The sequence below is a fragment of the Musa acuminata genome, chromosome BXJ1-10 (assembly GCF_036884655.1).
Source record: "Musa acuminata AAA Group cultivar baxijiao chromosome BXJ1-10, Cavendish_Baxijiao_AAA, whole genome shotgun sequence".
Classification (NCBI taxonomy): Eukaryota; Viridiplantae; Streptophyta; class Magnoliopsida; order Zingiberales; family Musaceae; genus Musa; species Musa acuminata.
In genome coordinates this window covers 33,225,923-33,251,833 of record NC_088336.1, presented here as the reverse complement: position 1 = coordinate 33,251,833, position 25,911 = coordinate 33,225,923, and the positions used below count along the sequence as shown (strand labels likewise).

Sequence of the window (25,911 nt, the reverse complement as noted above, 5' to 3'; positions counted from 1 at the left end):
AGTTCCTTTCGCTTCATGTACTCGGTGTACAGAAGGAAGAAGAAGATATAGATCCCTGTGACAACATCTACACTCACATAAACAGAGAGAGAGAGAGAGAGAGAGAGAGAGAGAGAGAGAGAGAGACTGTGAAGGTATAATATGATTGGAGGGAGGGACATCTGAGACTCTCTCTCAACTTTACATGATTCTCACCCTGCAAATCTTTGTAAAAGGACCTGAAATCTCAATTATGAACCATAAATAATGCTTTCTTTATACTTTAAGAGGTGATTGATATACCTTGTGGCCCTTCCTCATTTGCTAGTGTGATGACAACATGAGACGTTAGTCAAATCATCCAAGCAAGTGTTGTCGAGTAGAGAACAAGAGATAACGCAAAGATTATTCCCGGCCTAACTACACATACAGTTCGTTCTGGAAACATGAACATCTCCTGAACACCAAAAGCGGATGCTTTATTTGGAGAACTTGGGATTCCAGTCAGCCTATTTTGCAATCTAAACAGGTGAATGTGCACTGCAGTCATTACAGTATGACTTAGCTTTATGGTGCATATATATCAGCCTCCACTCCTCCCCAAGAATCGATTCCCATATGGGGAACACCCACTCACTCCATCTTCAATCTCTTATTCCTACCCCCTTTAACAATAATTCAAGCTTTGCTTCACTAACCTTGTCTGCGTAGGTTCGCCGCCTGGCTAGAAGATCATGCGATGAATGGATTCTACGTTTTATGCCTTCTCATCTCTTCTACTGCAGCACTCGGTCAGTAACCCTAGAAGAAAATGCTGAGGTAGAAGAACATGCTCATGGCTCCATCTTGATCCGATAAAAAGATGGAACAGTAGAACATGGATTCACCAGCTCCAGGTCACGTTTAGTGGACATGAACTTGGTGCCTCCTCCATGTTGACCTTGGAGAGGATAAGAAGGAACGCACGCATGCATGAAATCAGCAGACAACGTGAATATTCCGCTCACTGATGAGAACTGTACTGTGCAAGGAACGACACGCCTCTTATTCCCCCCATCATGCACAGGAGTCGCCTCTCTTTCCAAGTAGCTGAGGAAAAATACTGGCCTTTGCTTTCTCATTATTTCTTCTCTCTGATGAATATTCTCAAGCCTCAGTACTGTTTGAAATGATTTGGTAGGAGTTCTTCCGTATCAGTCAGTTCTTTTCTTCCTGATGATGTACACTTGGTGTATCCATCAATTGGAGGGGTCACCATTTGAGCTTTTATCGATCACGTAATCATCGATCCAGGTATTCGTACAGAAGTGGATGCAGCTCAACCATTGGCTCCATCAAAAAGTATGAATCCCTGAAGAAGGGCAAAGTATAGGCCCTCTTGTATGGACATTCCAAGGGGGTTTAGCTTTGAAGTCACACTAAACAGAAGAGCCATGCAAATTAAGCAGAGAAACTAAAGCTTGCAGAGCAGTAGATTCTCCCAGAGAAATGCTCAAACATGAAGACAATAAGAACAGTGTACATTCTCCACTCTTTGCACCCTTCACCTCCCCCCGATCAACCATGTAATCCAAGTGGTAGTACCACAGATGACTAGGAATGTCTCACCAACAAGCTGTAGCTGTCTATCTTTTGACCTTCATACTTGGCTTATAATATATGTATCCAAAGATAGCATAACATCACTAAGAGAACAAGAGGGCCAACATATCCGAGCATGCAGAATCTAGGTTTTATTCTGCTGAACCCAAACTTACATGGCAAATTGCATCCAACCAATACTGATCAATGAAGGCATAATGTTATCTAATCCATTTTTCTCTAGAAAATACATCGCAAATTTTAGTTCTTTCTCAGACTTTAGGATATTACAACTTAGTAAAGTTGATCAATGTACTTGCGATCTATTTATTTTGAATCGTTTCACTATCCGAATATTTAGATTTGACTTATCTCATATCCCATAAAAGTACGATCCTTATACTTTCAAAAGTTACATTGAGATCCTTATATTTTCTTTATTTTTAATCATATAAAATTATATTTTTAATTCTATATAGAGAATTTAATATTTTACTTTAATTATAAAGATCCTAATATAATTAATTAAAAGGGTAATGTGTAATTAGTCTCTAAATGGGCTTCGATGTATTAATTAGATGGGCTCACGGGCTGGAGAAGAAGGGAGCCTTTTGTGTTTGGGTCATGTGGGTCGTCTGCGTGTGGCCTGCCGGGCGAAACTAAGTCCGACGGCTACCCTTCTCGGCGCCCGCGATCGCCAGAGAGAAGACGAGCGCGTGGTGTAAGGAGAAATCTTCAGCAGCAGGTAAGGAATCTTGTTCTTCCCTTTTGTTTCCCTCTTTGATTCTATAGGATTTTGTCTTCTGTTCATGTTTAGTCTTCTCGTTGTTGGGATCTGGGAGGGAATTAGGTTTCAGTCGCTTGTGTTAATGGGCAAGGGCAAAGTACTTCTTCCTCCTCCTCTTCTTCGATCTCGCTATTGATGTTGGGATGGCACTTTTGTTTGTTATATCTTGATCGGGTTATGGCTTCTATATCGCTCATTCGATCAGCTTAAGAGACTATCTACGATAACCTTAGCTGTAAGGATATTTGATAGCAAATATACAGTATCTAACAATATCTGCTCTATATATTGGTACCCCACTGATTGTTGTTTTGCAGCTCAGGCTGTCTGGATTGTCAGCACTGTTGTTGTGAGGGTTGTGGATAATCTTTCTTAAGGCAAATGGCAAGGTTACTGTCAAACATGGTACTAAGAGGCATCGCCAGTTCCTCTAACAACACAAGGGTAAGTCCAATTGCTTCTCCACTTCTGAAGGAGACCATTTCCCGAATTTGCTTACTATCAAATGAGTTAAAGACGCGTATTGACTCAGTCTGCAAATCTCAAGTTGGCATTGTTAAATGTTTATCAGTATGTTGTTTTGTGTTCATGAAAGTGGAAAGCTTACTGGTCCTCTGGTAGGGTGTAAAATTCAAAGAATGTCATGACCATTTTGTTATTGCAATAGCATAGCAAATTTTTCTAGTGTTATATTTTCTAATTACATTGTTAGAATGCATATCAAAGAAAGCTGTATTTTGTTCTTAAAATGTGACCTCCAAGATAATGATAAAAATATATTGAACAGTACCGGAATCCCCTTTCTACTAACTGCTGTTAAGTTTGTTCGCAGTTTTCTTCCTTTCTCTGGTGCTTAAAACTATTCTTCCAAAATATTACCTTTTTTGCAAAGTGTGACGTGGACCCAATATTACCTTTGATTGGCTCTACAAATTATTTTAAGAAGAATTCCATGGCCCAATGGATAAAGCATTGGTTTAGGGTTTGGATTCAGAACATAATGGGGAACATTTTTGGGTCTTATTTTCGAAAGAGCAATCCTTGTCACCCAAAACGAACAATTCTTACAGCTCATTCACAGTGATTGGAATTAAGACGCTGAATGATCCTAAAAGGTTCTAGTGCATAAATGAGTTTCTTCAAGAATCTAGAAACAAGCTTGTCCATGAGCTTATCAACTAGTAAGGTGGTGAGTGTAAACAAGCCAAATTTGTCATGTTCAAGGTTGGCCTATTCGACAACCCAGCTTTAAAATTAGTGTCAAGCTTGGTTCATTAACTAGGCCAATGAATCGAGCGAGCTTTTAACGAGCTGAACACCGAGTTGCTTCTGAATAGCTTGACCCATTTGCAACTAGTGGATAGTGAGATGCCACTTCATATGTTCTGTATATATACACATTGCTGATCATTTTGAACTTTGGTGTACTGATGTTTCCTGACATTCTTGGATTTTTATTTGATCTTGAAGAGTCACATGTGATCTTGTTTGTTAATTCTTATGTCTCTTTCTGCTCATCCGTCACCTGTGTCTACTGCAGTAATATCACCAGAATTCAAGAACTTTAGTTCTTCATGTTGTGGGAAAGGGTTAATAATTAATTAATATACTTCAGGAAAGCTTATAGTTATCTTGTCACAATTAATTGTTTTTGAATCTTCTATATTTTTTGTTTGTGACACTCTTGGAGAAGTGACCATCTAGCTATGGCAGTCAACGGCGAGAAATTCCATTATCAGTTTGTTGAAATTTAATTATACATGTATCTTTTTCTTTAAACTTAACTTTTAATGTTTGAGCTAGTTCAGCTATGCAGTTCTTAATCACAATGTTTTTATGCTATGCAAGACATCTGATTTGCAGTTTTATAATATTCTAGAGCAGGTTGCATTTGGTCCATCTTTTCTGAAACAGATGAAGTTCTTAACCAAGGGAACTGATGATTCTGTTGTAAATGAAGACCTTCCCACGAATGGTTTTGCTTCTTCTGGCACACACCCGACAAGGATAACCAGTGATCCTTATACATAGACTTTCAGTTGACAAACAAAAGTACTGGCATCTCTGTACTGGATATTGTGCAGCAGGTACTTTTTACTAGCAGTTCAATGTATGGTCTCTGTTAATATCGACTTCAGTTTGATTCTTCATGTACTAATATATTATTTCCAAGTGTTAGATTTTTCCTCATTGATTTCTTGGTCAAATATTATATTGCAGGATGTGCAGAAAAATCCAGTCATGATTTATATGAAGGGTCTGCCAGATGCTCCTCAATGTGGATTCAGTGCATTAGCTGTCAAGGTCCTATGGCAATATTGTAAGGTACTTATCTTGATTTATTATACACATAGGGATTCAAATAATTTTTTAATGCAATTGAGCACTGATTTATAACAGTAATTTAGTTTTCTAACTCTTTTAGGGTTGTGTTTTGTATCTTTTAAATGCATATTGCAGATGTCCCTATCAGGGCAAGAGATATTTTGGGAGATCTGAAGCTTAAAGAAAATGTAAAAGCTCATACGTAAGTTGTCACCCTATATTTTGTTACTAGATGATATATGCATGATGATTTTTTATGTTTTGCATTTCATTTCTTCCCATGATTTCAAATTGTATGGTATAAAACAATCTTTCCTGAGGTGCTTTTCATGGTTTTTGGTGAATCTGAGTTGTTCTTCTAGTGGCATAAACAAAAATGTAGAATATGTTTGATGAAATATAATTTTTTTCGTATATAGTTCCAAATTCTTATTCTAAATCTTGGCAAAGGCGAACTTGACAATGTGAAATTTTGCACAAGATCATAAGGATGATGTTGGAACTAATGCTAGTGTTAAAAAATTTAGAATAAGGAATCATTGCAACCATTTCTACAGAATATCATAGAACATGTTAAGCCACTTGCAAAATTGGAAATCAGATATTTATTCTCTTCAGTGGACAGTTTTTAGTTTTAGAAGTTGTCTCTGCAACTAAGGTGTTTTTTGGATAGCAAAGTTGTAAACATTTCTCCAATGTTCCTTTTATCACGAAATTGTTCTGCTCCAACACTAAACGTTCATATGAGATCTATGTGAAATGTACTTTCTGAAAAAGGACAGCTTCATAAAAGGTCTTTAAAGTGCTTTCTTCTGTCTTTGAACCATATAATCCTTCAAGAAATTTAGAATGGTCTGTCTGGCTGCCATACCTAACAAATGTAAATCAAATGGAACACCAGTAACTTTTACAAAACTCATATTGGCATAAGCTAGAACCACTATATCTAACAGTTAAATAGAAGAATAACCATGGATCAAGTTAGGCATCCATATCTTTTGGACTATCTGATTGTTTTGGGCATATCATGAGAAGAAAAATGTTGGCACAAATACCCAGTCAGCATGTAAAAATTATCTAGTGGCACTCTCTACATTAAAAAGCTTCAATAATATATATATTTATCTTAGAGCATCTAAGAAGATATATGTATCTTTCAGCAACTAAAAAGATGTTCTGCATGCTGGTGCAACCTCCTCTTGTGATGCCATTATGACTTGCATGACATAATTCCATACAGTGCTACTACTTTCTTTCTTGTCCCTGTTAATGACTGCTCTTTTCCTTGTGTTGCTCTAAGACACAAAGCAGGCAGGAGTAGTACTGATATGTGTTGGTAGACTTGCACTCCGTAACATGTGCGTTTGTATTCCTGATATTTATATACCTCTACAGCTGGCAATATATTATAACTTGATAGTGGTCCATGATAACTAATTTGATATTCTATTTTCCATAGAAAATTAGAGATATGTAATTACTTTGGTCTGATTGGTTGCAGCGATTGGCCAACATTTCCCCAAATATTTATCAAAGGAGAATTCCTAGGAGGATCTGACATAATTCTTAGCATGCATCAGGTGAATAGTTATGTTCTACTGAGACTAACCCCAAGCTGCTTGTGATTGCTTGTCTGTTGTTACATTCTGGCTCTATTGTCCTCAGAAGGGTGAAGTCAAGGATTTGCTGGCAGACATCACCGGTGATGATCGCCAAGGCAGGGAGTGACGTCGTCCATTCAAGTCCACTATTTGCAGTTGAGAGAAATGTCTGAAAACTTCCTAGTTTTTTGGCATCCCTACATATTGGTGTTTTTTTTCGAACTAGTGGATCTTATTTGATGTTACATATGGCTCAGAGCTGTTCGGGCAACATATTATTCTCTCCTAACATTCTACATGATATTTGCTGGCAGACATCACCGGTGATGGTCGCCAAGGCAGGGAGTGACAGTCGTCCATTCAAGTCCACTATTTGCAGTCGAGAGAAATGTCTGAAAACTTATTTGATGTTACATATGGCTCAGAGCTGTTCGGGCAACATATTATTCTCTCCGAACATTCTACATGATAAATTCTCAGTAAAATGATGGTAGTCAATCAGGTGGGTACTCTTTTCTTGTGTATGTTTTGGCATGCTGTCTTATTTGTTCGTGCTACAATTCCATCTCTTGTTCCTCTTCTTCAAGCTCGAGCAGCATCACAAAGTTCTCGTCGTCATGTGCAGTATGGGTGGTAGTGATTCAAATGCAGATTTTGTTGCCTATCTGAATGCTCTTTCTCCAAAATTTGATTGGTCCATTGCATCCGTTCATTCTTCTGAGGATTAAGTTCTTTGTTGTCCTTTTCGTCCTATGGCAACTCTTCAACGAAAAAAAGACCCTGTAATGTTAAACGACAATATCTGCTTGATTTCTGTTAATATTCTTTGTTCTTTCTTGATCCTAAATGAGACGACAATTCACAAGCCCTAAATTATGTCCTGGTTAGGTGAGACTTGATGGCTAAACGCACACTCCATTGGCAATTCGATCACCTTCCTTGCCTCGCAAGTCTGTGCGAGCTTCTCACACAAGCCAACATTCCTTGACCTTCGTTCGTTCCAGGATGAACCAAACGTGCTCCCAAAGCTAATCAAAGGAACGAAACCCTCCTTTAATATTCGCGATTGGAGCCATCACACGCCGTCCATCGCATCTTTCCTTCTCCTGATCCGAGTCGCAGATCGGCGAATACTTCTCCAATCTGAACGGCTGTGATTCGCGGATACCTATTCGCAACGGCCGGACTTAAGAGCCACGCAATAAACCGGATTTGAGAGACCTCTCGGTTCCATTTTATATTTCCCCGCACAAATTCCATGTGTTTTCTACTTCGTTTTGTGGAAGACGGAGAAGCCAGCGAAGAAGAGGAGGGGGGAGGAGAACGAAAGAAACAAGAAAGGAATTCCAAGAGCAGTCGGTTTCAATTAATCGATCGCCCTCGTTGTTTCTATCATAAGGTTGTTGGTCTTTCATTGATAGCTAGATTGATGGTTTCCTTGTGATCATCTACGATTCGTCGATTCGCGTTCTCGATATCTCTTTTTGCAAGCGTTGGGGGATCTCGGACCCTGATCGTTTTCCTTGATCATCGGTTTATTCGCGTAGTTTGGAATTTTGTTTTTTGTTCTTATTTTTCTATCGAGTGATTTCTTGGAAGCTTGGACTTGATCGAGGTTTCGGTCATCATTCCGAGAAATGTTCTGGCCGGAACTCGTCGATGTGGCTCGAGTTCGTCATAGCTTTTTAGTGTAACAGGAAGTTGAGGTAAATATTTGTGGAAGCGGATGATCTTTTTCATGATGCTTAACTTGTAGAAGAGCCAAACTTTACATCATTGAAAACTGATGCCCACGTTTTTTTCTTTTTGTTCTTGTTAGGATTTTAGCCCATTTCGTGGATTTTAAGCATTTTATCAGAAGATCAATGGTTACTGTTAGGTTTTTTTTTCCTGTTTTATTTGGAATATTTTATGTTGGAATATGTTCGGTTCTTCGGGTTTCGCATGGCCGATATTTTTGATGCTTTGATCGTTAAGAAGAAAAAAATAATTCTTCTTTTTAGGAGCCATCTGGTTTCTTTTTTTCTTCGTACTGATGATTATTCTTCTTATTTTTTCATCTCTTCTTTGTTAGGGCTTGAAAGAAGGATTACCATGAGATTCAAGAAGGGGAATAAGGTGGAGGTTTGGAGCAGGAGGGAGCTTGCATCAGGCTCATGGTGGAGTGCCGAGATCATCTCGGGTAATGGGCATAACTATTCTGTGAGATATGATGGGTATCCAACAGACAGCAGTGTGGCGGTGGATAGAGTGCCAAGAAAGGCCATCAGACCCTGCCCTCCACCTGTGGAAGGCCTGAAGGATGTGAAGTCTGGAGATGTTGTCGAGGTGTTTGACAATAATTCATGGAAGCTTGGTGAAGTTTTGATGGTTGTCGATAAGAAATACTGTTCTGTGAGGCTCATTGGATCCTCTAGGGAGTTCAGAACCCATAATTCTCACATAAGGAGACATCTTTCTTGGCAGGACGAGCAGTGGGTGGCGATTCATAAGGTAACATTATGCAATTCTTTTCCAAATTAAGTTGTTCTGGATCCATTACCATGGTGATTGTATTCTTAGTATCCATTTATGTAGTTTACTTTAACGTCCGGTGTAGTTGAGCATTTATGTGATCTATCTTTAGTCACTTTAATATTTTACCAATCTTATTTTGTGATTTTCGATACCCAATGTTTTTTGTGTATTTATATTTGCTTCTTTTTCATGTTGATGATACTTGAAGTTTCCTTTTGTTGCTATTAGGATTCTGGAAAACAACATGGTGGAATTCTAAACAGTTCATCAAGAGGAGAGAAGTTGGGTTACCGTAAGCCTCAGTCATGTGTAGAGATGGTTAATTCTTCTGGAAAGAGCCGTTTTCCTATTGGAAGTCATGATTTTCCTGAGAATACAAGATGGGTTCTCCCAAGAGGCATGAAGAAAAGGCCATTGGATTTATCTATTCCTTCAGAGATGTGCAATGATGGTAGAAGAAAGACAAGGGCAGTCGAGAAAGATGGGAAGTGTCACAGAATGATTACCAAGCATCCAATACAGTGTTTCGAAAAGGTAGATGCTGTTGCTTCCACAGGAAGACTGCTGGGTGAAAAATACATTCATTCTTACTCAAACAACAGAACAATTGGTTCCTATAGAGGAAGCGGACTACCAAGTTCAGATAAACATAATTGTGAACCTAGTGATGCTGAAAGCACTTCATCCTCTGTTGGTAGTTGTAGTCCAAGCAGCAGTCCATGTAGGTCACTGCAGCATCATATAACCTATCCTTCCCAAGAATTGTATAGCCAATATGATCATGCTGAAACTTCTTGTGATTTGGATAGAGAACCATCTATTTCTTGGAAGGATGAGTTGCAAGCAGAAATTCATGAACTAGAGTTGAATGCATACCGGTCCACCTTGATAGCTTTATATGCTTCTGGCCCTATAAGTTGGGAACAGGAAGCATTGATGACAAACCTACGTCTAATGTTAAATATATCAAATGACGAACACTTAGTGGAGCTAAGGAACTTGATACATTTTGAAATGGCCACCAGAAACTCATAGTTGACTAGAAGAAATGCTTAGTATCTGCGAAGTTACCAATTAACCCGAGGATTGTTTCAATATTTTGTTCAATTTGTAAGATGGAGGAATCAGAAATGTAGCTGCATATTAAATATTCATATTGATTTCCTAAAGTCACTTTCTGTGGCATCTTTTTGTATTACAAACATTTATGTCTATGAACTATGAAGCATCTTCTTAATGAAGCTCTTTTTTACTCTGAACTTGGTTATTACTTTTTCAAATTTCTTGTGATCTCATTTTGTAGCAACTTTATTAAACCATAGTTCTCTGTGTATGCATGTTGGAATATATATATCAACATGATCTGATCATGAGATTTCATTGTTAATTTGAATCTATGTCCTAGTAGAAATCTGTTTTGCACCACAGATGTGAATTTACTGTCATGAGGTTTATCCATCTTTATGCTGCAGATCCACTTGTTTAACTCCAATTAAGTGTTCCATATTGTGGATATAATTGACACTTACTATGCCTCTTCCAGGGCCAAAATTGGAGGCTCCCAAACTTTGATTCCATAGGTCTGTGATGATGGTGGAGTTGTCATGTCTTTTACACTGCGAACAGTGTGGCAACACTTCCATCTTATTCTTATGTCAGTATATCTGATTATTTGATACTTCTAATTCTGTTAACTCCTTCTATTTCAGGCTTACTTTATTTCTGCCTGTAATACATCCATGATAGAAGTTTATGAAAAATATTTTAACTAAGTTTTCAGTGTTTAGTTGAAACTCTTTTTTTTTTACTATTTAATATTTGATCTCTGAGGTGGATGCAGAACGCTTGTTATTAGGATGCATAGTTATGCACCATAACATGTGTTTATAACTGTAGGCTATTTGAAATATCTCTTGCTGCTTGCAACAAGAGATATTTAATCTGCTTTACAAGCAATTTTAGCTTGTTGGAAATATCTCTTGCTGCTGGCGACATGCTGGATGTATTAAGCTATGAACATTAACACATGGCACTTCATGCTGAACGTAATATACATGGAAATTTTAGAACTATAAAATTGGGAATGACATAATATTTATGTTGGTACAATGTTGATGAATCATTTTAGTTGTGTTTTATAGTATATCTGAATGAAGCTTGGTTTTATTTTAGTTATTTTATTATAGTTTCAAAACTACAAGATCTGCCTGTGTTGCATACTCAAATATAAGGGTCTTCCATGCCAAGAAATGTAATTTCAGGTAACAGACCCGTATTGGTACATGACCGATACAGGTCAGGTCCATGTCAAGCTTATCAAAATATGGTATGTCAGCATGTACTGTAATACTATTTATGGGGAAGAAAAAGAAGGAAAAAGAAGAAGCCAGAAGGAACAAAGGAGAAGAAGAATGATGGAAGGAGGAAGAAAAGAGGAGGGGAAGGAGAAGAAGTACTGGTCCAGTGGTGTTGGACGTCAGACTGGTTTGCAGCACAGGTACAACTCCTACGCATGTCTGTGAGTCATGAAAAATCATGCTGGATAGTCCCAAGTGAGATAAAAGCTTTATTATTCTTTGATTTAGCTAAAAGCATAATCTCAAGTGAAAACCTTAATTTTAAGTGCTTTATAGCCATAATTGGGTGGGACACAGTAAGACTTCTTCAGGAAAGTAAGCTGCAAAAATATTGGCTAATGTAAGTAGCTAAGCTTTCGAGATATGTGCTTCTGTTGTCACCGTGTAAAAGGAATCATATTGAAGGAATAACATATGGGAAACTTATTTTTGGAGAGTTATTCGTATTTAGTAATGGGGCATCCCAGAAATCTAAAGATGGTCCATTGCTGTTGTCATTTTCGAAGTTCTAAAATATGTCTCAAAGTGGGATAATTTCAATTGAAAAGTTGTATATACAAGGACACAATCATTAAAGATTTTAAAGAGATTCATTATTTTATTGTAGTCTTCAGGTGCTAAGATAATATTGATGGGGCAAGCCACAAAGTAGTGCTAAAAGACAAATCTAGAGGTCAGGTCATACATTTACTGAGGACTCTGATATGATGAAAGAGAAGTTGAAAGAGAAATATCTTCCACTATGGTATCAGATCAGACTATCGGTGAAATCTAGATATCGTGACACTGGGCTTGGGGCTGAAATCCAATGGAATGCTGTCACATGTTTTTGATTCCTTGGAGCTTTAGTTAGCCTTAGAAGATAATAGCTATCTCAGGTCACCCTAGATTAGGAGACCGCCTCAGTACGTCAATCTTTGAACTTGAAAGGATGTCTGTTTACACTCAGTCTGTCCTCCAAGCAAGGGACAAATATGGTTCATTGACTACCACTACTATAAGCTAAAGCTACTATGCCTATGAATGCCCTAAGAATAACTTGGCTATTCATCCTGAAGAAATTATGAAGATGGAACTATGGAGAGAGTGTCCCACATCTATGATGAATTGGACAACAATGAGGACCTACATGAGTTTGAGGATGAAACCCAACTTTAGATCATGAGGTGTGTTTGCTTTACCACACTAAAAGAGGATAATTTAAATGAATCTTTGTTTTGCATACCTGCAGCAGAGGTGATGATAGAAGCTGCAATTTTATTAGTTATCACTAATGGAGGTAATACCTGATGTGGTGTTTAAAAGTGCTTTTTAGAGGATAAAAATTGAAGTCTTAGTTTCCTAGATTTTATTCATCTAAGGTTGTTTAGGTGGACTCCACTATGTTTGTTAGCCAATACATCGCTTGCTCCAAATTTAGTTTGCCAATGTTTATGAAATATACTCCTGCAGAAGCAGGGCAGATCTTACTTGGGAGGCCATGACTAAAGATCTCTGTGACTCGCAGTGGTAGGCATACCACCTATGTTTTCAAACATGATGGAAAGAAAATGGTGTATAATCCTAGTAAGCCTAGAGTGAAGGCATCCAATGAATTCTATGCACCTGGTTGAAACCATGCATCCTTTATGTGTCCTCATTTTGAAGCAGTATGAATAAGGAAATATGGAACACACTCTTGTTTATGCCTTAGCAACCAAGTCAAAAGCCAACCCACCGTAGAACCTAAATTGTCTTTTAAAGTTAGGTTCATACTGAGTTCAGGATCTTATATCTATAAAGTTATTTGATGATCTTCCACTTATGAATGACGTGTATCTCAACTCGTTCCATTACTAATTTTGCCATACTATCGGATGAATCCCGATGAGTACCTGAAGTAAAGGAGGCAAGTAGATGAGCTCATGTGCCGTTTCAGCATTGTTCACTCCAAAAGATGGGAATTGGAGGATGCCTACACAAAATGGAGGAGGATGTGCCATTTCCTCTGATTATTTGGTTAGTTCTTTTTACCAACTCCTCTTTAGGTAGTTTCATAGTTCAACTCTATATTGGAAATGCATGAGCTTTTCCAGATTCTGCTTGAACTGCATGTGTTGTTGTCTTTGGTGATCTTGTCTATTGCTATAATTGGAGACAGATAAATAGGCATTCTTCTTAATTAAAATATATTGAAGGTTCGCTGGTATTCATCTGCATATTTGGGGACCGCTCTATATAATTTGACTTAGTTTGATGCTATGCAATTTGGGTGGCATTTTGCAGACGGCATTTTCAGGGAACTCCTTCGATTGGGTGATATATAGCATGAGATTTCAAATTCAAAATATTTTTGGTGACTGGTTATCTAATGTGTGATTGGAAAAATTGGATTTTGTATATAATAAATATGTACTATATGCAGAAATAAATGGGTCATAGTGTTAACTACCTTGGCAATCATCAAAACTCATTATCAAGTCAGTCATTTAATCATGTATGCATCTGCTTTATCTTGACGATACAAAATGAGTGAACCTTGTTGTCTTTCTCATGTGAATATTATCCATTTCTTAACTTGATAGGCAATTGCTTTTGTATGGTTGAAGAGTACCATGAATGGATAGGTGGTGCAAGTATGCTGCTGAGGATGCAGGCATGATATTGCAATGGATGTACTCTTAGAAATGATCATTTTTCTAAACTAAACTCAAGTCCTACCACCTCTGCATTCTTGCATTAGTTAACATATAGGGAAATTCAACAGGTATTGTTTTCAGCAGTCAGTTTGCCTAAAAAACACTCTATTGATTGGTTAATTCTAGGAAAAATTGCTTGCATATTTCTATGAATGCTTTTCTTTAAGGTCTCTTTGTTGACTAGGTACCACAAGCTTTGTTGCTTCAGTTAGGCAAAGTGCCATAAAACAGGTTAGCCACGAAGCTGCGTGATGTTACTGTTGGAGTCATGACATTCCAATGCATATGCAAATGGCCAGCAATTGTGCAGGACATGCAGGCACTTCATCAATTGTACATTTGCTGCTGGGTTGATCAATTATGGGAAATATGAGCTGTAAACATGTAGATTAGAAATTAGTTTTTAAAAATGTCATGTATATCATAGGATGTATACCAAGATGCGGGTGTCTGATCTGTATCCGAGAAGATGTTTTGCTATAGAACTTGAGTGGTGTAATTGGTTCTAATGTATCAGATCCTGATATAAACGTTTCCCATGCTTACTTCTGTTGTTTTGATTGGGAACTAGATATGTTGTCCTGTAACCTTTACTAAGCTTTAAAGAGTTAAGATCAACTGCAGGTTCTTGCGGAATGCTGGTATAGCCATTTCCATTGTTTCAGAACATGGTACAAATCATGTGGACATGGTTTTCCTGTTAACATATAATAACATGTAAGAACCTGGAACACCTGTTTTCTAATGAGTGAATCTTGTAGGGATCTGGTTCAGTTTTTGGCATGTTATCTGAAGGTGAATTTCTCTTTTCCTTTATTTTTCTTTTTGGGTTGACATTTTGCATGACCATAAAATCATTGCTGTTAGCAAGTTGCACTGACCTTGGGTTTGATTGGTTGCTGTTGCAGATCATTGGGAAAGTTGTGATATGGAGATCGAGAATATTTTGGATATGCTGATTGCTTGAGTAAGTTGGCTTGAGCTAGTAGCAGTTGATGCCCTCTTCTGCTTGATAATGTTAAATTATGGAGTTTTCGATCAAGTTGAGTCGATCTGGTTGTCGAGCATCCAAGTGAGAAAAAGATATTACTGATGACCTGTAGAGAGGTACATGTATCCCAGGGAAATGTGCACAGTTTCCTCTCTTTCAGGCCGACTTGAAGCTTGTGGTTGGCTTGAATCAGTTGGTGTTCTATGCTTCCACGTTGAGGTTTAAGTCAAAATCTATGTGGTGTTAATTTTTTGTATTATTTCCAGGTTACCGAAGGCAGCTTTTAGTGTTTGGATGCTGATCGATGGCGATGATATTATCCTTGGAGATTGGCTTCATTGTGGTCAACGCTAGTACTGCGACAGGTAATAACCCTACGATGATTTGGACTACCACCAGTCCTTCAATTGAGAGCTATTATGTTGCCTAAAATGGTGGACCCAAACGTGGGTTCCAAGTGCCATCTCTTCATCTTACTGTGGCCTGTTGCTGTGCCCTGCTGTTGGCCGGCCCGAAGTTATTGTTGCAGGCGGTGTTGGTCGTAAAGGGGGGCCTCACATGAGTCCTGTGTTCATTTATTCCATGCAGATCGACCTCAACTGTGTGGCTCATTTATTATCACTCTCCTGTCAGAGAAAAAGGCAAAGGCATCTGTAGTCACTGAAAGCTACCAACAGCATTTGCATCAAGATTCCAAGGTAAGACATGCAACACTGTTCATGGTTGGATAAAAGAAGGGGCTGAGCTGTACCTCCCTTCGGCTGTGCAGGTGACGAGGCCCTCCGAATCTGCTGCGTCGTCGCTTTGCTGGGTGGGATATGGCGCATGTGACGGGCGGAGCATAGTCGTGTGAGGGGCATGTGGTTGGTGGATACATGGGTACACAGAGGCTGCCGTCCTCGGTGATATGTCCGCAGCTGCTTCGAGCCGGTAAGTCCCCATCGTTTTATATACTCGATTATGCTCCGAATACCCGACAATTGCAATGCTTGTGACTTTGATATCTCTGTATGCATATGTTGGGTTGTCTCTTTATGTTGGTTTCGGAGGAGAGCCTAAAAGTTGACTCCCATATTAAGTTGTTTATACTTGGCAACATTGTTTTTTTGGGAGGCAGGGAGGACTGAGTACGGTTGCCATTATTATGTAATCGCAAATAACGTTGTGAAGTAGATGACAGCCGTGGCTCGACCGAAGGGGGTGTTCTGGACATCTGCACTCGGAACAGTTTGTTTTAGTATAACATATGATTTTAAGATTCTCTACGTATATCCTTTTGTCCATCTTAATTCAGATTAACCATTACTAGTGATGATTTCTGATGGTTTGAAATTAAAAAATACATGTATAAACTATGTAAGACTTCATTATTATTTTTAACATCACAATTATTGATCATGGAGTTTATTAGAGTTGCTAGTTAATGTTGATGTGTATTTCAATCAAGATTTATCGTATCAAACCGACACATATCTGTTAGTACTGATGTATCGATATGATTTTTTTTTTTTTTTTTTCATTTTTCTTCCTTGTGGTTGGCAGGAGTTGACGAAAGGAAAGATGGTTGACTTTATGAGGATGCAAGGTTCTTTAGTTGAGGTTTTGAAAGTTCTGCAAGATGAAAACAGTTCACAGCTCTCCTTGAGGTTTGTGTAAATATTGAGAAGTCAAATGCTATATTAAGGTTCAAGTCCAAGACGCTATGATCACTTGAAGTCGTATGAGTGTCAGAAGAACAATGACGATGGAGAACTGAGCTTGCCTGGTGGATTGAGAACATTGGATGGAGACTGGTTGGTGTCGGCTAATGGAAAGTGATTTAATATGGTAGACTGACTATTCATGGTTTATGATAACAACGAGAATGTAGAACCTGGTTGACATTTACAAGGATGGGAAATGTTGGCGTTGCGACGATGAAAGTGATTGATTGATTGATATGATTGGACATATAAAGATGGATCACAAAATTTGAAGTCGTGGTGACATCCGCATAAACTATTTATGGATCTTTATTCATCGTTAGAACTCACATGGTAATATTTTAATTTATATTAGATGCAACTTTTAGCAACGCTTCATCTTCTTCTTTTCTTTTTGTTATTTTGGATTTTGATTTTCTGATAAGTTAATCTAGATATGATGTCTAAGCTTATAGCAAGTTCGATATTAGGAAAATGAGGGATTCGATAGGTAAATCATACTAAACTATATTTGGGGTATATCCAATAAAGATTCGTTTTGATACTTGAGGTAAAAAAAATTCGAAAGATTTAAAAGTAAAAACATAGAGTGTTTATAGATAGATTTAATTATACACATGAGGTAATCGTTGAATCAAAATGATAAATTAATTTATGACATAATTATATGAAATTATCGATCATAATTCAACTATGAGGAAATTATCGATCAAAATGCAACAATGACTTGCACCTATGGATAAAAATCTTTGTTAGATTTAAGTTAAATATCGGATCTACCAAATAACGTGTCTATTGCCTTGAATTTTATAATAGATTATTTGGGAAAATGGCACCCTACTTTGGCATTCTCCTCCCATCTACCAATGGCAATGAACCGAGAGTCAACGGTTACTTAAAAGTCGAAGACTGGTCCGAGTAAAGCTTGATGGAGACTCGTCCCCCAACTCCACCGACCTTCTTGCTTCCCCTTTCTCTGTTTGTTTCCAGCTTGGAAGTTGGGGATGTGACCTCCCCATGCATCCATCACTCTTACCATTGCATAAGCAATGAGCTTGGCTTCCAGAGCAGCTATATCGACGGTGATCATGCTTGCATGCATCCATAAATCAAATATTTTCCTTTTGATGGTTTATATAAAAGGTATGGAACATTCAGAACCTACTGGTATGAACAAGTACGGTATTATATTATGTAGGATTCCAAGAGATGACTGCAAGTGTGGAGGTAAAATAATGGAGTGGATTGCATAGGAAGCACCGGTTCCAGCTAAGGGGTGTTTAAGCTGCATCAATTAGCTCAAATGCAGCTGTAACCCACCCAACCTTCGTTGGAGAGAAGACGAGGGGAGGTAGAGAGAGAGAGAGAGTGAGTTACGGAAGGCAACGTAGCGCAGTGCAGTGCTGTGCCATTAATGTAGGGTTTCCCGTGGGGAAGTATGCTAGTAGCCAATGATGGAGAAGGAGATGCTTCATGCTCCTTGTGTCCACTATGGACCGACAGATTGGCACAAATCAAGGAGGAGGGATGCTGGCATTGAGGTTTTAGCAGAAACCGTGGATCTAGAGGAATTTTGCTAGGGAAGAGAACGTGGTACTAAAATATTAGCCTCTCTCTCTGTGAGCTGCGATCGATGAGATGACATGAGCTGGAGAGCGTGGGAGTGCGGAGTCCGAGCCATGTCAAGCTAGACGCCATGTGTCGTAAGGCAGAGTGCGAGACGAGGGAAGTCTGTGGTGGCTTGGGACGCATTTTTAGGTGGAGAGAGGACGACTCGGTCACAGCTGTTGCAAGCTTCGGTCGGACGGCTGTCGGACGTGGGGGCACGCCCGACGACCCTCACCTTCGTCCGCCATGTTGTGGATACGTGTTTTTAATCTGTGAATCGAGAGACCGAGGGTGGCTTCCGCTGGAGATGCTCTCTTTCTCTGGAGAGAGAGAGAGAGAGAGAGAGAGAGAGAGAGAGAGAGAGAATCATCGTTCATGTGCAAGCAAACGCTGGCACAAGTCGAGTCAACAGGAGAAGACAGTAGAAAGGTGTGTGTTAAACGTTGCTTTTGGTCGTAGGATGTGTAGAGGAGCCCATTAGATTCAATGTTATCAACATATTATGTTGAATAAGCATCCGATTTGGGTGTTGAACTGATGGTGATATGACATTATTACAAGAGCCACTAGCAATTGTTAGGACATCACAAGAGACACGTTGAGCAAGAAGGAGTCGCTAAAAACATCGACTATTATGACCATCCGTTATGAACACATTATATCGACTAAGTAATTTAGTGTCGAACTGATAGTGATGTGACATAAGAGCCAACTGCTCCACAAAGAAAGAAAAGAAGGTGGAATTATGATCTGATAGAGCTCACGTTAGATGGCTTCGTAGCTGTTTGATGCATTGAATTGGAGGCGAAATAGGTATAACATTATTTCCATCCCCCACGACAAGTTTGAGTTCCGAACACGATTCCTTTACGAAGATGAACCCTAAAAACTCTTACTTCCCTGCAAATCTTCTCTTCCTCTCTATCTTAGGCTTTCTCACATTTCATGTAGCAGCATTCCGAGGTGAAGAATGACACCATTACAGGATCTCACATAAACTTACACTAATTTATTCTAGAGTTAACGTGTCTACAATGTAGCTTATAGCTGATGGCATTCCCCATCGGTAATTTCAGTTATCGGCACTCGTCTAATTCGCATCATGAGATGTATCATTGGGTTAGACAATAATCTAGTCGTCCTGGTCCTCAAATGATTGCTTGATCCATGGCCGAAATGTAAGCTAATTCTCCTTGGAGTGAGAGAATAAGAGATTTTTCCTAGACATACAGCTACGAAATTTAATGTAGGTTGCTTGTCTTCTTGTCATTTATTTCACATGCACAGCTATGCTATGCTCGGCCAATCTGATTGGATAAAGCTCCTTTGGAAGAAGAAGAAGAAGAGATGGCAGCTCCTTTGAGGACACACTAAACCTGCTCTTGCTTCCTTGACAGATGCATGCATCCAGAGAGTAATCTCGTTTGTTCCATGACATATGCATTCATGACAGGCATTCTCCACTCGACCTCGCTAGATCCCACGATTCTTCACACCTTTTTAGATCAGCTTCCGAGGAGGAAGGTTAAAGTTCATCCTAATCCCACGGGAGAGGCTGGATTGAGATAGCTTAATCTTCATGGTTGTTAAGTCAACCATTTTTTTATTTTTTATTTGGTGTTAGATACTAATTCGATGAAGTCCTTCTTTTACACTTCTATTTTGATCCTAAGTTAACTCCATCCAATACCAACTTATTCTACTTTGTTAGTGTCAAATCATACAAAATATGTCGATGATATTTTTGACAATGTCTAGATCGATATAAGTTCTGAATAATATACATGTAGAGCCATTTTATAACTAGTTGGTAGTACCATTACTTCCACGATCGATGTTGGTTATGTAAAAGATGGCGCACCTCTCCTAGACTTAACTACGATCATAGCATCGAATATGGGATATAATAATATCCAACTAATTCGGTTTCATGTTGAGGGGTCAAGTAAGTGGTGCTAAAGCATCAGCCATATGACATTGAGGTGTTGTCACATTCTTATCCTTATATGGCTTGGGACTCAAACTTGTTGCTAATTTTATTACCACCCTCGATATTAGCAAATGAAATTTTCTCCTCAAAAGCGGTCGAAGTGGTCGTGTTAGGCTACCCCTTCGGAGGTGAACCCCTCGAGCGGTAGAGTCTTGCCACCCTCAACTGACTCATTCCACTTCGACTCACTTGTGTCGGCCTTTGACCTGAATTACTTCTGAGAGGTCTATCACATTTTAGTCGAGTTCGAACTACTAGTTACTCTGTCTAGTGACCAACTATATGTGTCGCATCACTACTTTTGTACATACACATACGCATTAGAGGCGAGCCTTCATTTTTCCCTTCCACTTTTTCTTTGTAGAGGTTTTTTAATACTAGAGGTTCTCTCCCGCCTAGATGATATCGAATTCTTGGCATTATCTTGTGGCGAGGAGTATGGAAGGCTTTGCATTGCCCCGACGCTGACCCTATTGCTTACTGTTAGTTTGGCAAGTCCTATAGTCCCACATCGGGAAAATTAGACTTATTGTCTCGTCTTGGAACTATAAATAAGGGACTGGGCTTTGAAGTCAGATGTACCACAGGCAACACAAGAGGCACCACAAGAAAACTTGCTTACGGTTTGGGTTTTTTCTTGTTTAGTAAGCTGAAGGTGTTTTATGGCTTAGGAACATCTTCCTAAGGCATTTGTAAGTGTCCCTTTTTTATAGTAGTAATTTGCTCCTTTCGTTTGTGGATGTAGGTCAATTGACCGAACCACGTATATCTGGTGTTCTGGTGTTCTTGTCGCTTTTATTCTTTCCATTTTATTGTCTTTGTTGTGTTGCCAAAATTATCCTTTGGTAAATTTCCTGAGGCTAGCTCTAACAAACTGGTATCAGAGCCTGGTTCTGGGATCTTTTGGCAACGATGACAATAACAAAGATTGTTGTTGAGAAATTCGACAGAAATGTCAACTTCGACTTGTGGCAACTCAAGATGGAGGTCATTCTGGTTCAAGACGGAGTTGATTTGGTACTACAGGGAGCCAAGAGCATTCCAGATGATATGTCAAAAGAAGAGCTTGCGGGTATAGATAAGAAGGCCCGATCAAGCATCATTCTAAATCTCTCTGACGAGGTTTTACGGGAGGTAGCTACGGAGACTACGGCTAAGAGCATGTGGGACAAGCTTAAAGCCTTGTACATGAAGAGGACAGTGGAGAATCATCTCTACTTGAAGCAGAGTCTATATATGCTTCGGATGACTGAAGGTACATCTATACTCTCACATCTTGATAAGTTTGATTCTTTGGTTATGGATTTGGAGAATATAGATGCAAAAATTGATGATGAGGATAAGGCTTTGTTACTCTTGTGTTCTCTTCCCCAATCTTTTAAGCATTTCCGTGATACTTTGATTTATGGAAAAGAAACAGTTTTGTATCAAGAAATTAAATCTGCATTGAAATCTAAGGAGCAGATAGACAAGAATATCACTGGGGAAAGTAGAGAGAATCAGGCTGAGAGTCTGGTTGTTAGGGGAAGAATGGATAAAAGAGAATTTGACAGTAGTAGATCTAAATCTCGATCTAAATCCAGACATAGAAATTTGGAATGCAAATATTGTCATAAAATAGGGCACATTAAATCTAATTGCTTTAAATTGAAAAATAAATTAAAGCAAAAGGAAAAATTTGTTGAAAAAACTACTGAATCCGCTGAAGTTAGTGTAGCAACTGATGAGATTGTTGGAAATATTTTTTCTACTATTGATGACAGGACGAGGTCTAAAAATGAATGGATTTTAGATTCAGGTTGTTCTTATCACATGTGTCCCAATAGGGATTTGTTTTCCACATATGAATCTTATAATGGTGGAATTGTTTTGATGGGCAATAATGCCGCATGTGATGTTGTTGATAGAGGCACAATCCGAATTAAAATGCATGATGGTATTGTGAGGACGCTCACTAATGTTAGACGTTCCTGATTTGAAAAAGAATCTCATCTCTTTAGGCACCCTAGAGGCCCTTGGGTGTAAATACACAATTGAAGGTGGAGTTATGAAAGTTTCTAGAAGTGCTCTTATTGTTATGAAAGCTTGTAGGTCTGGTAGCTTGTATATTCTGCAAGGAACTACTATCACAGGTTCGGTTGCAGTTTCGTCATCATCATTGTCTGATTCTGACATCACCAAATTATGGCATATGCGTTTGGGTCATATGAGCGAAAAAGGTTTGAGCATATTGAGCAAAAGAAGTCTAATTTACGGACAGAGTATTGAGACACTGGACTTTTTGTGAACACTGCATTTTTGGAAAGCAGAAAAGAGTCAGCTTCACTTCTCCGGCAGTTCACAAAACGAAAGGTACTCTTGACTATATTCATTCAGACCTTTGGGGTCCAGCTCATGTTCAATCTAAATGTGATGCCAGGTATATGTTGACTTTCATTGACGATTATTCCAGGAAAGTTTGGGTTTATTTTCTGAAGCATAAAAATGATGTTTTTCTAACATTTAAATAATGGAAGGCTTTGATTGAGAAGCAAACAGGTAAACAGATTAAGCGGCTTCGAACAGATAATGGCATGGAATTTTGTGAAGGTGATTTTGAAGAATTCTGCAAAAATGAAGGAATCGTTCGGCATCGCACTGTTAAGATGACGCCTCAGCAAAATGGTGTGGCCGAACGTATAAACAGAACACTCTTGGAGAGAGCAAGGTGTATGATCTCAAATGCAGGGTTGACAAAGGACTTTTTGGGCAGAGGCGATTAATATGGCCTGTTACGTTGTCAACCGCGCTCCTTCTGCAGCACTTAACTTTAAAACTCCAGAGGAAGTTTGGTCAAGTACTCCTGCTGATTATTCTGATTTAAAATTTTTTGGGTGTCCAGCATACATGCATGTAAATGAAGGAAAATTAGAGCCTCGGGCTAAAAAGTACATTTTCCTTGGGTATGCTTCTGGGGTGAAAGGATACAGATTATGGTGTTCTGATCCCAAATCCCCAAAATTTATAATCAGTAGAGATGTTACTTTTGATGAATTGTTTATGTTATCTTCCAAAGAGGATTCCACTAGTTGTACAAATGATAGTGCGCAGAAGTAGGTGGAGCTTGAGATTGGTAGTTCAGATTCTTTTAAGTCGAACTCTTCTACTCAAAGAATATCAGTAGATGGTCCCGAGTCTACTGACGCAGATGATCCAGAGGAAGAGCAATATTCCATAGCCAAGGATAGACCACGGAGAGATATTCGACCACCACAAATATATGTAAATTTGGTTGCATATGCTTTGTCTGTTGCAGAAGAGACGAGTGAAGTTGGTGAGCCTACTTCCTACTCAGATGTAGTTTCTTGTGATAATTCCGCTAAGTGGTTGATTGCAATGAATGAAGAAATTGAGTCTCTCCATCCGAATAGAACTTGGGATCTTGTGAAGTCGCCTTCGGGTAAGAAAATTGTTGGATGCAAACGGGATACCATTGCTGAGGGAAAAGCCCTTGTTCAGAAAATTCATACGAAGGACAATCCAGTTGATATGCTTACGAAGCCTGTTTCAGTTTACAAGTTCAAGAAGTGCTTGGACTTGGTTGGTGTTCATTGTTGGTGATTGCCCGTTGGGGCTTTTATGAAGAAAGTGGAGCAAGTTTTGTTGGGACATGCCAAGGTGGAGATTTGTTAGTTTGGCAAGTCCCATAGTCCCACATCGGGAAAATTAGACTTGTTGTCTCGTCTTGAAACTATAAATAAGGGCCTGGGCTTTGAAGTCAGATGTACCACAGGCAACACAAGAGGCACCACAAGAAAACCTGCTTACGGTTTGGGTTTTTTCTTGTTTAGTAAGCTGAATGTGTTTTATGGCCTAGGAACATCTTCCTAAGGCATTTGTAAGTGTCCCTTTTTTATAGTAGTAATTTGCTCCTTTCGTTTGTGGATGTAGGTCAATTGACCGAACCACGTATATATGGTGTTTTGGTGTTCTTGTCGCTTTTATTCTTTCCGCTTTATTGTCTTTGTTGTGTTGTCAAAATTATCCTTTGGTAAATTTCCTGAGGCTAGCTCTAACACTTACATTCGATTATGTATGCTTCATAGGTTCAGCTTACTTTCTCTCCACCTACTTTGGCCGTAAAGTCAAAAGGGATCCAACATCCAACAAAGGCTCGATAAGTAGGTTCTTTTTTGTGTCTTCGAGGAATGAGTTATCAATTAACCTGAATTGATCCACCTAAAAGTTTTCCAATGCCTCTCTAAGGTTGCACAGGTCGAAGAAGGAGCAATTCCTCCAAATTGCTCTCGTCTTATTCAAGTCCACCACCATCCTTCAAACGAGCAAGTAGTGGCTTGTCGAAGGTTGTCATTTTCTTTTTCATTTGCATGTCTTGGTATTAACCTTTCTTTTCTTCTTTACAAATATAGATCTTCATGATAACATCATACGAGTCAATGAGAGGCTTGGAATCCAAGTGAAGCATGTTTTGTCATGTCCTTCGACAAGCGCTCATCGGGACTAAGTCAACTGTTCATTAGGGTTCGAGATTCCTCTGGCCTTAGAATCAGGAATCTCAAGATGTCTAAAAAGGAGAGGAGGACTTTGACGAGCAAATATCAATTGGGCCCTTGGCATCACCTTCGCCTTCGAGTCAATGTTGGTAGGTTACTACCACTATTAGGGGATAGCTCTCTAGAATTGTCAAGTCCTCTTATTTTGAGAAAAATTAGCAGAAAGAACATTAGACATAGTAGCAACTACAACAATCCTCACCTCTGAAGGACTAAGGCCCTCGACCTCCTCGGCCAACCTAAGAGACTTGTCATCTGTCGGTATGTTTAGGGTCTTACCTCATTCAAGACAAAGAAAGGGATAAAAACATGATCGACACCTCAATGCCACATGCTTGACACCTCAGGACGAAACCAAATTCATTAAATGTTATCGTATCCCAGATTCAATGTACCCCAATTACAGTTAAGTCTAGATGATGCACGCCACTTTCTTAGTACGATATCTAATAGAAGCTTACTATAAAAGAGTTCCACACGTATGCTCAAATACATCTCGATCTCTCTCACTATGACACAAAAACATAAATTAAGTGACTAGAAATAATCTTGACGTAGTTTTACAGGCACACTATCAGAATTGGATAAATTTGTTGTCAAGTGAAATAAACTTAAGATTAATGAAAAAATAATTTAATTCTGAATCAGCATCGACAATCAAAAATTAATTTAACAACGACAATTGTTACATATACAGGGGAGGGAAAAATGAGAAAGATCGAGACAGGGGAACCCTTCTTCCACATGCCGCCCATCCCGCTCATGAGTGCAGGATTTGGAGAGAGCTTACTCTGCTGGTGATATTTCACTGTCATTGGGGATCTAAATGCGAGTACGGAGCAGGGGGGCGGGGGGGCGTTTGTCCTCCGTGATGGAGATGTGGACAGTTGATGGGTAATTAGTTAGGTCACAGAGGGATCGGAGATGCAATGCAACAACGAGGCGAGGACTGTTGGAAAGGAGGAAAGCGCCAAAGCGAGCAGGTCGCGCCATGTCGCCAGAGATTATGTGCTCTGCAAACAGTGCCGGCCGTCACTCTGTCTGCGTTTGCATGTACCGAGGAGTGACAGCTAGCCGACACGACACCCTGTTCTACGCCGACGCTCAACGCTCTGTTTTGACCTCGTCATCTCGTCATGTCCTGCATATTTTGGTGGATGATTTGGTGGTGCTGCTTCTTCAGCTGCTTTGAAGCAGAGAATAAGAACAAAGATCCTTTGAAACAGAGGAGAGAGGAGACA

General features: G+C 39.2%; 1 protein-coding gene and 1 pseudogene across 30 annotated transcripts; both read left to right on the top strand.

Annotated features, from left to right (window-relative positions):
- The first annotated feature begins 2,311 nt into the window (after window positions 1–2,311).
- On the top strand, window positions 2,312–6,859 carry LOC103969463 (monothiol glutaredoxin-S4, mitochondrial-like; annotated as a pseudogene).
- Window positions 6,860–7,513: 654 nt separating this feature from the next.
- Window positions 7,514–16,795, top strand: LOC108951536 (uncharacterized). Of its 30 annotated transcripts, XR_010480127.1 has the most exons (11): window positions 7,514–7,672; window positions 8,348–8,766; window positions 9,019–9,324; window positions 10,334–13,145; window positions 14,450–14,496; window positions 14,587–14,620; window positions 14,734–14,792; window positions 15,083–15,181; window positions 15,334–15,514; window positions 15,586–15,746; window positions 16,359–16,795. XR_010480127.1 is itself a non-coding variant. In XM_065084922.1 (4 exons), the coding sequence occupies exons 2-4, from the start codon at window positions 8,368–8,370 to the stop codon at window positions 10,376–10,378; spliced, it is 750 nt and encodes a 249-aa protein (XP_064940994.1). In that variant the 5' UTR covers window positions 7,514–7,672; window positions 8,348–8,367; the 3' UTR covers window positions 10,379–14,370. The 30 variants fall into 30 exon arrangements, 2 of the variants coding, with proteins under 2 accessions (XP_064940994.1, XP_064940992.1); XR_010480136.1 differs by having other exon boundaries at window positions 10,334–10,444; window positions 13,028–13,145; window positions 14,450–14,620; window positions 14,734–15,181; XR_010480133.1 differs by having other exon boundaries at window positions 10,334–11,287; window positions 13,028–13,145; window positions 14,450–14,620; window positions 14,734–15,181.
- The last annotated feature ends 9,116 nt before the right edge of the window (window positions 16,796–25,911 follow it).

What these genes read in the sequence shown, in the direction of transcription:
- LOC108951536 (XM_065084920.1), top strand. Translation starts at nt 8,368, where the DNA reads ATGAGATTCAAGAAGGGGAATAAGGTGGAGGTTTGGAGCAGGAGGGAG. An exon ending in AGTGGGTGGCGATTCATAAG is followed by an intron (nt 8,767 to 9,018) that starts GTAACATTATGC and finishes TGTTGCTATTAG; the next exon opens with GATTCTGGAAAACAACATGG.